This window comes from Ranitomeya imitator, chromosome 7 (assembly GCF_032444005.1).
Source record: "Ranitomeya imitator isolate aRanImi1 chromosome 7, aRanImi1.pri, whole genome shotgun sequence".
Lineage (NCBI taxonomy): Eukaryota > Metazoa > Chordata > Amphibia > Anura > Dendrobatidae > Ranitomeya > Ranitomeya imitator.
The window spans coordinates 1,470,913-1,488,854 of record NC_091288.1 but is presented as its reverse complement, the minus strand read 5'-3'; the positions used below and the strand labels follow the sequence as shown (position 1 = coordinate 1,488,854).

Here is a 17,942-nt window from a genome sequence, read left to right as displayed (position 1 = left end):
CGTTGCTTCTTGGCTGTACTTTTTGCTGTCACTTGTTGCTGTGTGCCCTTTTCTTTTTTGCTTGCTGGTATTGCTTCATTCTTAGGTGTGCCATCTTCATCCTCTACAAAGATTTGATATCGGTTCTTCAGTTGTGTGGTTGGTGATTTCTCCATGGTCTTCTTGCTTCTTTTGGTCACATGCTTCCACTCATCTGCTTTTGGAGGTTCTCTGACACTTTTTTCACCTTCTGTGACCAGTAGAGATGCTTCTGTTCTGTCTAGAAAGTCTTCATTCTCTTTGATGAGTTTCAAAGTTGCTATTCTTTCTTCCAGACCCCGCACCTTTTCTTCTAAAAGGGCCACTAGTCTACACTTCTGACAGGTGAAATTGGATTCTTCTTCTGGTCGATCTGTGAACATGTAGCACATGCTGCAGCTCACCATGTAGGTTGTCACATCTGCCATGTTGCTCCTAGATCCTGCTGACTTGCTGTGTGTTTTCCTTCTTGTGTAATCTACTCAGCCAAGCTCTCTTGCAATAATGTCCTACAGGCAAAAATTCGCGCGCCATAAGGCGCGCGGTTTGGTGATGCTTTCGAAGCAGCTGGTCCCGGCTGTACCCAACGATCTTCTAGCTTAGGGAGACTTCGCTTCTCCCAGAAGGCACCTGGAATATGCAAATTAGCCTCCTGAAGCTTGAATCCCTGGTTTGGTGATGCTTTCGAAGCAGCTGGTCCCGGCTGTACCCAACGATCTTCTAGCTTAGGGAGACTTCGCTTCTCCCAGAAGGCACCTGGAATATGCAAATTAGCCTCCTGAAGCTTGAATCCCTGGTTTGGTGATGCTTTCGAAGCAGCTGGTCCCGGCTGTACCCAACGATCTTCTAGCTTAGGGAGACTTCGCTTCTCCCAGAAGGCACCTGGAATATGCAAATTAGCCTCCTGAAGCTTGAATCCCTGGTTTGGTGATGCTTTCGAAGCAGCTGGTCCCGGCTGTACCCAACGATCTTCTAGCTTAGGGAGACTTCGCTTCTCCCAGAAGGCACCTGGAATATGCAAATTAGCCTCCTGAAGCTTGAATCCCTGGTTTGGTGATGCTTTCGAAGCAGCTGGTCCCGGCTGTACCCAACGATCTTCTAGCTTAGGGAGACTTCGCTTCTCCCAGAAGGCACCTGGAATATGCAAATTAGCCTCCTGAAGCTTGAATCCCTGGTTTGGTGATGCTTTCGAAGCAGCTGGTCCCGGCTGTACCCAACGATCTTCTAGCTTAGGGAGACTTCGCTTCTCCCAGAAGGCACCTGGAATATGCAAATTAGCCTCCTGAAGCTTGAATCCCTGGTTTGGTGATGCTTTCGAAGCAGCTGGTCCCGGCTGTACCCAACGATCTTCTAGCTTAGGGAGACTTCGCTTCTCCCAGAAGGCACCTGGAATATGCAAATTAGCCTCCTGAAGCTTGAATCCCTGGTTTGGTGATGCTTTCGAAGCAGCTGGTCCCGGCTGTACCCAACGATCTTCTAGCTTAGGGAGACTTCGCTTCTCCCAGAAGGCACCTGGAATATGCAAATTAGCCTCCTGAAGCTTGAATCCCTGGTTTGGTGATGCTTTCGAAGCAGCTGGTCCCGGCTGTACCCAACGATCTTCTAGCTTAGGGAGACTTCGCTTCTCCCAGAAGGCACCTGGAATATGCAAATTAGCCTCCTGAAGCTTGAATCCCTGGTTTGGTGATGCTTTCGAAGCAGCTGGTCCCGGCTGTACCCAACGATCTTCTAGCTTAGGGAGACTTCGCTTCTCCCAGAAGGCACCTGGAATATGCAAATTAGCCTCCTGAAGCTTGAATCCCTGGTTTGGTGATGCTTTCGAAGCAGCTGGTCCCGGCTGTACCCAACGATCTTCTAGCTTAGGGAGACTTCGCTTCTCCCAGAAGGCACCTGGAATATGCAAATTAGCCTCCTGAAGCTTGAATCCCTGGTTTGGTGATGCTTTCGAAGCAGCTGGTCCCGGCTGTACCCAACGATCTTCTAGCTTAGGGAGACTTCGCTTCTCCCAGAAGGCACCTGGAATATGCAAATTAGCCTCCTGAAGCTTGAATCCCTGGTTTGGTGATGCTTTCGAAGCAGCTGGTCCCGGCTGTACCCAACGATCTTCTAGCTTAGGGAGACTTCGCTTCTCCCAGAAGGCACCTGGAATATGCAAATTAGCCTCCTGAAGCTTGAATCCCTGGTTTGGTGATGCTTTCGAAGCAGCTGGTCCCGGCTGTACCCAACGATCTTCTAGCTTAGGGAGACTTCGCTTCTCCCAGAAGGCACCTGGAATATGCAAATTAGCCTCCTGAAGCTTGAATCCCTGGTTTGGTGATGCTTTCGAAGCAGCTGGTCCCGGCTGTACCCAACGATCTTCTAGCTTAGGGAGACTTCGCTTCTCCCAGAAGGCACCTGGAATATGCAAATTAGCCTCCTGAAGCTTGAATCCCTGGTTTGGTGATGCTTTCGAAGCAGCTGGTCCCGGCTGTACCCAACGATCTTCTAGCTTAGGGAGACTTCGCTTCTCCCAGAAGGCACCTGGAATATGCAAATTAGCCTCCTGAAGCTTGAATCCCTGGTTTGGTGATGCTTTCGAAGCAGCTGGTCCCGGCTGTACCCAACGATCTTCTAGCTTAGGGAGACTTCGCTTCTCCCAGAAGGCACCTGGAATATGCAAATTAGCCTCCTGAAGCTTGAATCCCTGGTTTGGTGATGCTTTCGAAGCAGCTGGTCCCGGCTGTACCCAACGATCTTCTAGCTTAGGGAGACTTCGCTTCTCCCAGAAGGCACCTGGAATATGCAAATTAGCCTCCTGAAGCTTGAATCCCTGGTTTGGTGATGCTTTCGAAGCAGCTGGTCCCGGCTGTACCCAACGATCTTCTAGCTTAGGGAGACTTCGCTTCTCCCAGAAGGCACCTGGAATATGCAAATTAGCCTCCTGAAGCTTGAATCCCTGGTTTGGTGATGCTTTCGAAGCAGCTGGTCCCGGCTGTACCCAACGATCTTCTAGCTTAGGGAGACTTCGCTTCTCCCAGAAGGCACCTGGAATATGCAAATTAGCCTCCTGAAGCTTGAATCCCTGGTTTGGTGATGCTTTCGAAGCAGCTGGTCCCGGCTGTACCCAACGATCTTCTAGCTTAGGGAGACTTCGCTTCTCCCAGAAGGCACCTGGAATATGCAAATTAGCCTCCTGAAGCTTGAATCCCTGGTTTGGTGATGCTTTCGAAGCAGCTGGTCCCGGCTGTACCCAACGATCTTCTAGCTTAGGGAGACTTCGCTTCTCCCAGAAGGCACCTGGAATATGCAAATTAGCCTCCTGAAGCTTGAATCCCTGGTTTGGTGATGCTTTCGAAGCAGCTGGTCCCGGCTGTACCCAACGATCTTCTAGCTTAGGGAGACTTCGCTTCTCCCAGAAGGCACCTGGAATATGCAAATTAGCCTCCTGAAGCTTGAATCCCTGGTTTGGTGATGCTTTCGAAGCAGCTGGTCCCGGCTGTACCCAACGATCTTCTAGCTTAGGGAGACTTCGCTTCTCCCAGAAGGCACCTGGAATATGCAAATTAGCCTCCTGAAGCTTGAATCCCTGGTTTGGTGATGCTTTCGAAGCAGCTGGTCCCGGCTGTACCCAACGATCTTCTAGCTTAGGGAGACTTCGCTTCTCCCAGAAGGCACCTGGAATATGCAAATTAGCCTCCTGAAGCTTGAATCCCTGGTTTGGTGATGCTTTCGAAGCAGCTGGTCCCGGCTGTACCCAACGATCTTCTAGCTTAGGGAGACTTCGCTTCTCCCAGAAGGCACCTGGAATATGCAAATTAGCCTCCTGAAGCTTGAATCCCTGGTTTGGTGATGCTTTCGAAGCAGCTGGTCCCGGCTGTACCCAACGATCTTCTAGCTTAGGGAGACTTCGCTTCTCCCAGAAGGCACCTGGAATATGCAAATTAGCCTCCTGAAGCTTGAATCCCTGGTTTGGTGATGCTTTCGAAGCAGCTGGTCCCGGCTGTACCCAACGATCTTCTAGCTTAGGGAGACTTCGCTTCTCCCAGAAGGCACCTGGAATATGCAAATTAGCCTCCTGAAGCTTGAATCCCTGGTTTGGTGATGCTTTCGAAGCAGCTGGTCCCGGCTGTACCCAACGATCTTCTAGCTTAGGGAGACTTCGCTTCTCCCAGAAGGCACCTGGAATATGCAAATTAGCCTCCTGAAGCTTGAATCCCTGGTTTGGTGATGCTTTCGAAGCAGCTGGTCCCGGCTGTACCCAACGATCTTCTAGCTTAGGGAGACTTCGCTTCTCCCAGAAGGCACCTGGAATATGCAAATTAGCCTCCTGAAGCTTGAATCCCTGGTTTGGTGATGCTTTCGAAGCAGCTGGTCCCGGCTGTACCCAACGATCTTCTAGCTTAGGGAGACTTCGCTTCTCCCAGAAGGCACCTGGAATATGCAAATTAGCCTCCTGAAGCTTGAATCCCTGGTTTGGTGATGCTTTCGAAGCAGCTGGTCCCGGCTGTACCCAACGATCTTCTAGCTTAGGGAGACTTCGCTTCTCCCAGAAGGCACCTGGAATATGCAAATTAGCCTCCTGAAGCTTGAATCCCTGGTTTGGTGATGCTTTCGAAGCAGCTGGTCCCGGCTGTACCCAACGATCTTCTAGCTTAGGGAGACTTCGCTTCTCCCAGAAGGCACCTGGAATATGCAAATTAGCCTCCTGAAGCTTGAATCCCTGGTTTGGTGATGCTTTCGAAGCAGCTGGTCCCGGCTGTACCCAACGATCTTCTAGCTTAGGGAGACTTCGCTTCTCCCAGAAGGCACCTGGAATATGCAAATTAGCCTCCTGAAGCTTGAATCCCTGGTTTGGTGATGCTTTCGAAGCAGCTGGTCCCGGCTGTACCCAACGATCTTCTAGCTTAGGGAGACTTCGCTTCTCCCAGAAGGCACCTGGAATATGCAAATTAGCCTCCTGAAGCTTGAATCCCTGGTTTGGTGATGCTTTCGAAGCAGCTGGTCCCGGCTGTACCCAACGATCTTCTAGCTTAGGGAGACTTCGCTTCTCCCAGAAGGCACCTGGAATATGCAAATTAGCCTCCTGAAGCTTGAATCCCTGGTTTGGTGATGCTTTCGAAGCAGCTGGTCCCGGCTGTACCCAACGATCTTCTAGCTTAGGGAGACTTCGCTTCTCCCAGAAGGCACCTGGAATATGCAAATTAGCCTCCTGAAGCTTGAATCCCTGGTTTGGTGATGCTTTCGAAGCAGCTGGTCCCGGCTGTACCCAACGATCTTCTAGCTTAGGGAGACTTCGCTTCTCCCAGAAGGCACCTGGAATATGCAAATTAGCCTCCTGAAGCTTGAATCCCTGGTTTGGTGATGCTTTCGAAGCAGCTGGTCCCGGCTGTACCCAACGATCTTCTAGCTTAGGGAGACTTCGCTTCTCCCAGAAGGCACCTGGAATATGCAAATTAGCCTCCTGAAGCTTGAATCCCTGGTTTGGTGATGCTTTCGAAGCAGCTGGTCCCGGCTGTACCCAACGATCTTCTAGCTTAGGGAGACTTCGCTTCTCCCAGAAGGCACCTGGAATATGCAAATTAGCCTCCTGAAGCTTGAATCCCTGGTTTGGTGATGCTTTCGAAGCAGCTGGTCCCGGCTGTACCCAACGATCTTCTAGCTTAGGGAGACTTCGCTTCTCCCAGAAGGCACCTGGAATATGCAAATTAGCCTCCTGAAGCTTGAATCCCTGGTTTGGTGATGCTTTCGAAGCAGCTGGTCCCGGCTGTACCCAACGATCTTCTAGCTTAGGGAGACTTCGCTTCTCCCAGAAGGCACCTGGAATATGCAAATTAGCCTCCTGAAGCTTGAATCCCTGGTTTGGTGATGCTTTCGAAGCAGCTGGTCCCGGCTGTACCCAACGATCTTCTAGCTTAGGGAGACTTCGCTTCTCCCAGAAGGCACCTGGAATATGCAAATTAGCCTCCTGAAGCTTGAATCCCTGGTTTGGTGATGCTTTCGAAGCAGCTGGTCCCGGCTGTACCCAACGATCTTCTAGCTTAGGGAGACTTCGCTTCTCCCAGAAGGCACCTGGAATATGCAAATTAGCCTCCTGAAGCTTGAATCCCTGGTTTGGTGATGCTTTCGAAGCAGCTGGTCCCGGCTGTACCCAACGATCTTCTAGCTTAGGGAGACTTCGCTTCTCCCAGAAGGCACCTGGAATATGCAAATTAGCCTCCTGAAGCTTGAATCCCTGGTTTGGTGATGCTTTCGAAGCAGCTGGTCCCGGCTGTACCCAACGATCTTCTAGCTTAGGGAGACTTCGCTTCTCCCAGAAGGCACCTGGAATATGCAAATTAGCCTCCTGAAGCTTGAATCCCTGGTTTGGTGATGCTTTCGAAGCAGCTGGTCCCGGCTGTACCCAACGATCTTCTAGCTTAGGGAGACTTCGCTTCTCCCAGAAGGCACCTGGAATATGCAAATTAGCCTCCTGAAGCTTGAATCCCTGGTTTGGTGATGCTTTCGAAGCAGCTGGTCCCGGCTGTACCCAACGATCTTCTAGCTTAGGGAGACTTCGCTTCTCCCAGAAGGCACCTGGAATATGCAAATTAGCCTCCTGAAGCTTGAATCCCTGGTTTGGTGATGCTTTCGAAGCAGCTGGTCCCGGCTGTACCCAACGATCTTCTAGCTTAGGGAGACTTCGCTTCTCCCAGAAGGCACCTGGAATATGCAAATTAGCCTCCTGAAGCTTGAATCCCTGGTTTGGTGATGCTTTCGAAGCAGCTGGTCCCGGCTGTACCCAACGATCTTCTAGCTTAGGGAGACTTCGCTTCTCCCAGAAGGCACCTGGAATATGCAAATTAGCCTCCTGAAGCTTGAATCCCTGGTTTGGTGATGCTTTCGAAGCAGCTGGTCCCGGCTGTACCCAACGATCTTCTAGCTTAGGGAGACTTCGCTTCTCCCAGAAGGCACCTGGAATATGCAAATTAGCCTCCTGAAGCTTGAATCCCTGGTTTGGTGATGCTTTCGAAGCAGCTGGTCCCGGCTGTACCCAACGATCTTCTAGCTTAGGGAGACTTCGCTTCTCCCAGAAGGCACCTGGAATATGCAAATTAGCCTCCTGAAGCTTGAATCCCTGGTTTGGTGATGCTTTCGAAGCAGCTGGTCCCGGCTGTACCCAACGATCTTCTAGCTTAGGGAGACTTCGCTTCTCCCAGAAGGCACCTGGAATATGCAAATTAGCCTCCTGAAGCTTGAATCCCTGGTTTGGTGATGCTTTCGAAGCAGCTGGTCCCGGCTGTACCCAACGATCTTCTAGCTTAGGGAGACTTCGCTTCTCCCAGAAGGCACCTGGAATATGCAAATTAGCCTCCTGAAGCTTGAATCCCTGGTTTGGTGATGCTTTCGAAGCAGCTGGTCCCGGCTGTACCCAACGATCTTCTAGCTTAGGGAGACTTCGCTTCTCCCAGAAGGCACCTGGAATATGCAAATTAGCCTCCTGAAGCTTGAATCCCTGGTTTGGTGATGCTTTCGAAGCAGCTGGTCCCGGCTGTACCCAACGATCTTCTAGCTTAGGGAGACTTCGCTTCTCCCAGAAGGCACCTGGAATATGCAAATTAGCCTCCTGAAGCTTGAATCCCTGGTTTGGTGATGCTTTCGAAGCAGCTGGTCCCGGCTGTACCCAACGATCTTCTAGCTTAGGGAGACTTCGCTTCTCCCAGAAGGCACCTGGAATATGCAAATTAGCCTCCTGAAGCTTGAATCCCTGGTTTGGTGATGCTTTCGAAGCAGCTGGTCCCGGCTGTACCCAACGATCTTCTAGCTTAGGGAGACTTCGCTTCTCCCAGAAGGCACCTGGAATATGCAAATTAGCCTCCTGAAGCTTGAATCCCTGGTTTGGTGATGCTTTCGAAGCAGCTGGTCCCGGCTGTACCCAACGATCTTCTAGCTTAGGGAGACTTCGCTTCTCCCAGAAGGCACCTGGAATATGCAAATTAGCCTCCTGAAGCTTGAATCCCTGGTTTGGTGATGCTTTCGAAGCAGCTGGTCCCGGCTGTACCCAACGATCTTCTAGCTTAGGGAGACTTCGCTTCTCCCAGAAGGCACCTGGAATATGCAAATTAGCCTCCTGAAGCTTGAATCCCTGGTTTGGTGATGCTTTCGAAGCAGCTGGTCCCGGCTGTACCCAACGATCTTCTAGCTTAGGGAGACTTCGCTTCTCCCAGAAGGCACCTGGAATATGCAAATTAGCCTCCTGAAGCTTGAATCCCTGGTTTGGTGATGCTTTCGAAGCAGCTGGTCCCGGCTGTACCCAACGATCTTCTAGCTTAGGGAGACTTCGCTTCTCCCAGAAGGCACCTGGAATATGCAAATTAGCCTCCTGAAGCTTGAATCCCTGGTTTGGTGATGCTTTCGAAGCAGCTGGTCCCGGCTGTACCCAACGATCTTCTAGCTTAGGGAGACTTCGCTTCTCCCAGAAGGCACCTGGAATATGCAAATTAGCCTCCTGAAGCTTGAATCCCTGGTTTGGTGATGCTTTCGAAGCAGCTGGTCCCGGCTGTACCCAACGATCTTCTAGCTTAGGGAGACTTCGCTTCTCCCAGAAGGCACCTGGAATATGCAAATTAGCCTCCTGAAGCTTGAATCCCTGGTTTGGTGATGCTTTCGAAGCAGCTGGTCCCGGCTGTACCCAACGATCTTCTAGCTTAGGGAGACTTCGCTTCTCCCAGAAGGCACCTGGAATATGCAAATTAGCCTCCTGAAGCTTGAATCCCTGGTTTGGTGATGCTTTCGAAGCAGCTGGTCCCGGCTGTACCCAACGATCTTCTAGCTTAGGGAGACTTCGCTTCTCCCAGAAGGCACCTGGAATATGCAAATTAGCCTCCTGAAGCTTGAATCCCTGGTTTGGTGATGCTTTCGAAGCAGCTGGTCCCGGCTGTACCCAACGATCTTCTAGCTTAGGGAGACTTCGCTTCTCCCAGAAGGCACCTGGAATATGCAAATTAGCCTCCTGAAGCTTGAATCCCTGGTTTGGTGATGCTTTCGAAGCAGCTGGTCCCGGCTGTACCCAACGATCTTCTAGCTTAGGGAGACTTCGCTTCTCCCAGAAGGCACCTGGAATATGCAAATTAGCCTCCTGAAGCTTGAATCCCTGGTTTGGTGATGCTTTCGAAGCAGCTGGTCCCGGCTGTACCCAACGATCTTCTAGCTTAGGGAGACTTCGCTTCTCCCAGAAGGCACCTGGAATATGCAAATTAGCCTCCTGAAGCTTGAATCCCTGGTTTGGTGATGCTTTCGAAGCAGCTGGTCCCGGCTGTACCCAACGATCTTCTAGCTTAGGGAGACTTCGCTTCTCCCAGAAGGCACCTGGAATATGCAAATTAGCCTCCTGAAGCTTGAATCCCTGGTTTGGTGATGCTTTCGAAGCAGCTGGTCCCGGCTGTACCCAACGATCTTCTAGCTTAGGGAGACTTCGCTTCTCCCAGAAGGCACCTGGAATATGCAAATTAGCCTCCTGAAGCTTGAATCCCTGGTTTGGTGATGCTTTCGAAGCAGCTGGTCCCGGCTGTACCCAACGATCTTCTAGCTTAGGGAGACTTCGCTTCTCCCAGAAGGCACCTGGAATATGCAAATTAGCCTCCTGAAGCTTGAATCCCTGGTTTGGTGATGCTTTCGAAGCAGCTGGTCCCGGCTGTACCCAACGATCTTCTAGCTTAGGGAGACTTCGCTTCTCCCAGAAGGCACCTGGAATATGCAAATTAGCCTCCTGAAGCTTGAATCCCTGGTTTGGTGATGCTTTCGAAGCAGCTGGTCCCGGCTGTACCCAACGATCTTCTAGCTTAGGGAGACTTCGCTTCTCCCAGAAGGCACCTGGAATATGCAAATTAGCCTCCTGAAGCTTGAATCCCTGGTTTGGTGATGCTTTCGAAGCAGCTGGTCCCGGCTGTACCCAACGATCTTCTAGCTTAGGGAGACTTCGCTTCTCCCAGAAGGCACCTGGAATATGCAAATTAGCCTCCTGAAGCTTGAATCCCTGGTTTTGTATCATCTGCAAATATCGATATTTTACTGTGTAAACCTTCTACCAGATCATTAATGAATATGACACTTCTGGTGTCAGGTTGTATTTCCTGATCAGGGCCTCTTTTATGGCCTCATAGTTCGCATCTAGCTCTGGTGGGAGGCCAGCAAAAACTTCCAGGGCTTTGCCTCTCAACCCTGGGGTTAGATACTGTGCCCACTGCTCACGGGGTAGATGGTACTGCCTGCAGTTTTTTTCCAACCCCCGAAGGAAAGTATCTAAGTCTGTATCCTTCTCCATCACAGGGAAGTTTTCCAGACATGGTTTCCTTGGATTTATGTCCTGGGAGGGGGTTATCTGAGGACTGATACCCCGCTCTATTTGAGCCATCTGAAGCTGGAAAGCTCTGTCCTCCTGGCATTCTGCAGCCTCTCTCTCAGCCCGGTCACGGCGTTCTGCAGCCTCTCTCTCAGCCTGGTCACTGCGTTCTGCAGCAGCAGCCTGGCGTTCTGCAGCCTCTCTCTCAGCCTGTCGGTCCCGGCGTTCTGCAGCCTCTCTCTCAGCCTGTCGGTCCCGGCGTTCTGCAGCAGCAGCCTGTCGGTGCTGTAGAATAAGCTGCATGCGCAGATTGGGATCACTTGTTCCCAGCCGTTGTAAGTCCATTTGCAAAGTACAGTCCATAGGCTCCTCAGCACTGGCATTGCTGACATTTCCATCAGGCATCTCCGGTGCAAGAGCTGGCATTGCTGGGTCTCTCTGAGGTGGATTCTCCTTGCCCAGATGTTTCAGCACTTTGCTCTAGGTCCTGCTCGACCAAGGCGCGTATCAGCAGCTCCTTGGATCTGTCGGCCGTCTCTATTCCTCTCTGCTCACAGAGGTCGGTCAGAGCTTCTTTGTTCTGCATCTTGTACTGGGCTGCCATATTAATGAACAGCCTTTGCCAAATAAAAGATAGAAAAGAAAAATGGGGAGGGGAAACTGTTAGCAAGTCAGTCTAAGTAAGCACTGAGTTGAACCTTGAAGAAATTGTGCACTCCTCGCAAAGATACCAATTCTTTAGTACAGAGAATAATTGCTTAAACCATGCACTAATGCTCTAATAGAAATAATTCTATCCCACTGCTGCCACCAATTGTCACGGATCCCTTCTCCGTGGTGTCACTTATTCGTCACGTGCCTGCTCTCACACGTGACTTGGGGTTGTGCCTGCAAGGGTTAATCTATCTCCCCACTCTCAGTCCGGCATTCAACCTCTGCCTATGCTGTAATGGGAGCATAAATCACACACCGACCCAGGCCACACACCCGCTCATACACGCTGCCACCACTCACCGAATACATGGGCGATGAGTCCCGGACTATTAACAATAATCCATGAGTGATAGACAATATTATTGTTAATAGTCCGGGACTATTAACAATAATATTGTCTATCACTCATGGATTCTTTAGAACATTCAAGGTTCAATTTGTTAAAGTTTTATACTTTAACACAAAAAGGTTCAGTGCTTACAATAAGAAAAGGTATAAAAATATGATAATAAAAAGACATACAACTTATGCAAAACAGTGTAAAATAACAGGAGAAAACTTACAGAAATCTAAATTGTTAGTCTGCTTTCTGCTCCCTGAGGGTAGGTTGAATGTAGATTGGATCACACCAGCTTGGCTGACCCCATTATGTGAATGCGTTTCTCTGCATACAGGTCTAATTTATAACTTTGGTCTGGAAGTCAGGTTTCTAGACCAGCCCCTCAGGTTAATATCCTAATTGCTTGTTTTTTGATTGGACCACGGCTCCCCAATGAATATATTATTTCTCTTGAGATCCTTTGTGTAAACGATCTCACAGAGATACTATCAGGCTGTAATTAACATCTCTCTTCCAAGAGCTAGGAGTTGTCAAATGTTCCCTTTCTTCTTGGCTTCCAGCAGGACCCCCTGGTGAGATTGGAGACAGAAGTCTACTTGTCCCAGGAAAATATATTAACATCTGGGTGCGAACTGCAGCTTTTCAGGACAGATGTTACATTATTGCCAGTGACACAATCTATACATAGTCCACTGTACACACACATATATATGTATCTACTATATAATGGTCTAAGGGTCACTTCCGTCTTTCTGTCACAGATATTCATTGGTCGCGGCCTCTGTCTGTCATGGAAATCCAAGTCGCTGATTGGTCGCAGCAAAACAGCCACGACCAATCAGCAATGGGCACAGTCCAGCGTAAAAGTGGCCGCTTCTTTCCCCCCGCAGTCACTGCCCGCTCCATACTCCCCACCAGTCAGTGCTCACACAGGGTTAATGGCTGTGTTACACTGCAGTGTAGCGCACTCTGTTAAAGCTGCTATTAACCCTGTGTGACCAACTCTTTATTATTGATGCTGCCTATGCAGCATCAATAGTAAAAAGATCTAATGTTAAAAATAAAAAAAAAATCATTATATACTCACCTTCCGGATCCAGCCCAGGCCTTTCCCGCTCCTCGCGACGCTCGGGTCCATGCATTGCGGTCGCGCAAGATGATGTGGCTGTCTCGCGAGACCACTATGTCATCATCTCGCGAGACCGAAATGCACCGCGCGACGAATCAACTACATTGGCGCTGGATTTAAATCCCACTTCGCTGATTGGTTGCGCCCAGCCCGCTCACACAGGGTTAATGCCAGCGGTAACGCACCACGTTATGCCACGGGTAACGCACTACGTTACCGCTGCTATTAACCCTGTGTGTCCCCAACTTTTTACTATTGATGCTGCCTATGCGGCATCAATAGTAAAAAGATCAAATGTTAAAAATAATTTTAAAAAACCTGCTATTCTCACCTTCCGTAGTCCGCCGAGCCGCGTGCGGCTGCCGCCATTTTCCGTTCCCAGAGATGCATTGCGAAATTACCCAGAAGACTTAGCGGTCTCGCGAGACTGCTAAGTCATCTGGGTAATTTTGCAATGCATCCTGGGAACGGAAGATGGCGGCAGCCGCGCTTATCGCCAGAGCTTCGCTGGATTGGATCCCGGCGGGTTATTATAGAACTTTTTTTTTATTTTTTTTTTAAACCCGGGATATGGTGCCCACACTGCTATATACTATGTGGGCTGTGTTATATACCGCGTTGCTGCTATATACTACCTGGCCAGTGTTACATACTATGTGGGCTGTTACGTACTGCGTTGGCTGTGTTATATATTACGTGGCCTGTGTTGTATAGTACATCGCCTGTGTTAGTATATAGCAGCCACGCAGTATATGTTTGGGCTGTGTTATATACTGTTTGGGCTGTGTTATATACTGTTTGGTCTGTGTTGTATAGTACATCGCCTGTGTTATATACTGCGTGGCTGCTATATACTGTTTGGGCTGTGTTATATACTGTTTGGCCTGTGTTATATATTACGTGGCCTGTGTTGTATAGTACATCGCCTGTGTTATATACTGCGTGGCTGCCATATACTGTTTGGGCTGTGTTATATACTGTTTGGGCTGTGTTATATACTGCGTGGCCTGTATTAACGCATCGGGTATTCTACAATATGTATGTATATAGCAGTCACATAGTATATAGCACAGGCCACGTAGTATTTGTGTGCTATATACTACATGGCTCCTATATACTATGTGGCTGCTTTATATATACATTCATATTCTAGAATACCCGATGCGTTAGAATCGGGCCAACATCTAGTATATTTATATACACATATTTCACCACATAAAGGTCTGTGTGTAAGCGTCCGTACGGGGCATGTGAAGGTCTGCGTATAACCATCTGTGTGAAGGTCTGCATGTAAGCGTCTGTACGGGGCATGTGAAGGTCTGTGTGTAAGCGTCCGTACGGGGCATGTGAAGGTCTGCATGTAAGCGTCCGTACGGGGCATGTGAAGGTCTGCGTATAACGGTCTGTGTGAAGGTCTGCGTGTAAGCGTCTGCATGCAGGGAATGTGTCAGCTGGAACAAAGCCGGGTGGAAACGTCGCTGCTGCCGTGTTGGGGCACAATGACGGTCTTGCATCGGACGCTTGTGATGACGCCGTCCTCACGGCTTTCTCTGGTATACCTGCAGCGGTTTCCTGGCCATGTTATCGATAATATCTCTTAATTTCTCATTTTTTTTGCAGGAGATATGAAATCAGCAAGTCTGGAAAGATGGAGAAGGTTCGGCCAAAACTTATGTAATGACGAGCAAAAACCTTAGAGTAGTGATGTCACCGATACACAGCAGTGACATCACCGCTCCCCTAGATATCAGTTATATTATACACCGGTGACATCACCGCTCCCCTAGATATCAGTTATATTATACACCGGTGACATCACCGCTCCCCAGATATCAGTTATATTATACAGCAGTGACATCACCGCTCCCCTAGATATCAGTTATATTATACAGCGGTGACATCACCGCTCCCCAGTTATCAGTTATATTATACACCGGTGACATCACCGCTCTCCAGATATCAGTTATATTATACAGCGGTGACATCACCGCTCCCCAGATATCAGTTATATTATACACCGGTGACATCACCGCTCTCCAGATATCAGTTATATTATACAGCGGTGACATCACCGCTCCCCAGATATCAGTTATATTATACACCGGTGACATCACCGCTCCCCAGATATCAGTTATATTATACAGCAGTGACATCACCGCTCCCCTAGATATCAGTTATATTATACAGCGGTGACATCACCGCTCCCCAGTTATCAGTTATATTATACACCGGTGACATCACCGCTCTCCAGATATCAGTTATATTATACAGCGGTGACATCACCGCTCCCCAGATATCAGTTATATTATACACCGGTGACATCACCGCTCCCCAGATATCAGTTATATTATACAGCAGTGACATCACCGCTCCCCTAGATATCAGTTATATTATACACCGGTGACATCACCGCTCCCCTAGATATCAGTTATATTATACACCGGTGACATCACCGCTCCCCAGATATCAGTTATATTATACAGCAGTGACATCACCGCTCCCCTAGATATCAGTTATATTATACAGCGGTGACATCACCGCTCCCCAGTTATCAGTTATATTATACACCGGTGACATCACCGCTCTCCAGATATCAGTTATATTATACAGCGGTGACATCACCGCTCCCCAGATATCAGTTATATTATACACCGGTGACATCACCGCTCCCCAGATATCAGTTATATTATACAGCAGTGACATCACCGCTCCCCTAGATATCAGTTATATTATACACCGGTGACATCACCGCTCCCCTAGATATCAGTTATATTATACACCGGTGACATCACCGCTCCCCAGATATCAGTTATATTATACAGCAGTGACATCACCGCTCCCCTAGATATCAGTTATATTATACAGCGGTGACATCACCGCTCCCCAGTTATCAGTTATATTATACACCGGTGACATCACCGCTCTCCAGATATCAGTTATATTATACAGCGGTGACATCACCGCTCCCCAGATATCAGTTATATTATACACCGGTGACATCACCGCTCCCCAGATATCAGTTATATTATACAGCAGTGACATCACCGCTCCCCAGATATCAGTTATATTATACAGCAGTGACATCACCGCTCCCCTAGATATCAGTTATATTATACAGCAGTGACATCACCGCTCCCCTAGATATCAGTTATATTATACAGCGGTGACATCACCGCTCCCCAGTTATCAGTTATATTATACACCGGTGACATCACCGCTCCCCAGATATCAGTTATATTATACAGCGGTGACATCACCGCTCCCCAGATATCAGTTATATTATACACCGGTGACATCACCGCTCCCCAGATATCAGTTATATTATACACCGGTGACATCACCGCTCTCCAGATATCAGTTATATTATACAGCAGTGACATCACCGCTCCCCAGATATCAGTTATACAGCAGTGACATCACCGCTCCCCAGATATCAGTTATATCATACAGCAGTGACATCACCGCTCCCCAGATATCAGTTATATCATACAGCAGTGACATCACCGCTCTCCAGATATCAGTTATATTATACAGCAGTGACATCACCGCTCCCCAGATCTGTTATATTATACACCGGTGACATCACCGCTCTCCAGATATCAGTTATACAGCAGTGACATCACCGCTCCCCAGATATCAGTTATATCATACAGCAGTGACATCACCGCTCTCCAGATATCAGTTATATTATACAGCAGTGACATCACCGCTCTCCAGATATCAGTTATATTATACAGCAGTGACATCACCGCTCCCCAGATATCAGTTATATTATACAGCAGTGACATCACCGCTCCCCAGATATCAGTTATATTATACAGCAGTGACATCACCGCTCTCTAGATATCAGTTATATTATACAGCAGTGACATCACCGCTCCCCAGATCTGTTATATTATACAGCAGTGACATCACCGCTCCCCAGATATCAGTTATATTATACAGCAGTGACATCACCGCTCTCCAGATATCAGTTATATTATACAGCGGTGACATCACCGCTCCCCAGATATCAGTTATATTATACAGCAGTGACATCACCGCTCCCCAGATATCAGTTATACAGCAGTGACATCACCGCTCCCCAGATATCAGTTATATTATACAGCGGTGACATCACCGCTCCCCAGATATCAGTTATATCATACAGCAGTGACATCACCGCTCTCCAGATATCAGTTATATTATACAGCAGTGACATCACCGCTCTCCAGATATCAGTTATATTATACAGCAGTGACATCACCGCTCCCCAGATATCAGTTATATTATACAGCAGTGACATCACCGCTCCCCAGATATCAGTTATATTATACAGCAGTGACATCACCGCTCTCTAGATATCAGTTATATTATACAGCAGTGACATCACCGCTCCCCAGATCTGTTATATTATACAGCAGTGACATCACCGCTCTCCAGATATCAGTTATATTATACAGCGGTGACATCACCGCTCCCCAGATATCAGTTATATTATACAGCGGTGACATCACCGCTCTCCAGATATCAGTTATATTATACAGCAGTGACATCACCGCTCCCCTAGATATCAGTTATATTATACAGTAGTGACATCACCGCTCTCCAGATATCAGTTATATTATACAGCAGTGACATCACCGCTCCCCTAGATATCAGTTATATTATAAACCGGTGACATCACCGCTCCCCAGATATCAGTTATATTATACACAGCAGTGACATCACCGCTCCCCAGATATCAGTTATATCATACAGCAGTGACATCACCGCTCCCCAGATATCAGTTATATCATACAGCAGTGACATCACCGCTCCCCAGATATCAGTTATATTATACAGCGGTGACATCACCGCTCCCCAGATATCAGTTATATTATACAGCAGTGACATCACCGCTCCCCTAGATATCAGTTATATTATACACCGGTGACATCACCGCTCCCCTAGATATCAGTTATATTATACACAGCAGTGACATCACCGCTCTCCAGATATCAGTTATATTATACAGCAGTGACATCACCGCTCCCCTAGATATCAGTTATATTATACACCGGTGACATCACCGCTCCCCTAGATATCAGTTATATTATACAGCAGTGACATCACCGCTCTCCAGATATCAGTTATATTATACAGCAGTGACATCACCGCTCTCCAGATATCAGTTATATTATACAGCGGTGACATCACCGCTCCCCAGATATCAGTTATATTATACAGCAGTGACATCACCGCTCCCCAGATATCAGTTATATTATACAGCAGTGACATCACCGCTCCCCAGATATCAGTTATATTATACAGCAGTGACATCACCGCTCCCCAGATATCAGTTATACAGCAGTGACATCACCGCTCCCCAGATATCAGTTATATTATACAGCGGTGACATCACCGCTCCCCAGATATCAGTTATATTATACAGCGGTGACATCACCGCTCCCCAGATATCAGTT

The 17,942-nt window shown here is 48.5% G+C and overlaps 1 protein-coding gene across 2 annotated transcripts in view; it reads left to right on the top strand.

Moving 5' to 3' along the window:
• CCDC93 (coiled-coil domain containing 93) overlaps positions 1–17,942 on the top strand; it is a 73,063-nt gene that overhangs the window by 37,090 nt on the left and 18,031 nt on the right. For both annotated transcript variants that reach the window (XR_011314600.1, XM_069732556.1), the window contains exon 8: positions 14,119–14,155. Coding sequence is in view for 1 of the 2 variants with exons in the window: in XM_069732556.1 (XP_069588657.1) it covers positions 14,119–14,155 (37 nt within the window). In the remaining variant the exon portion in view is untranslated. The remainder of the gene's footprint in view (positions 1–14,118; positions 14,156–17,942) is intronic.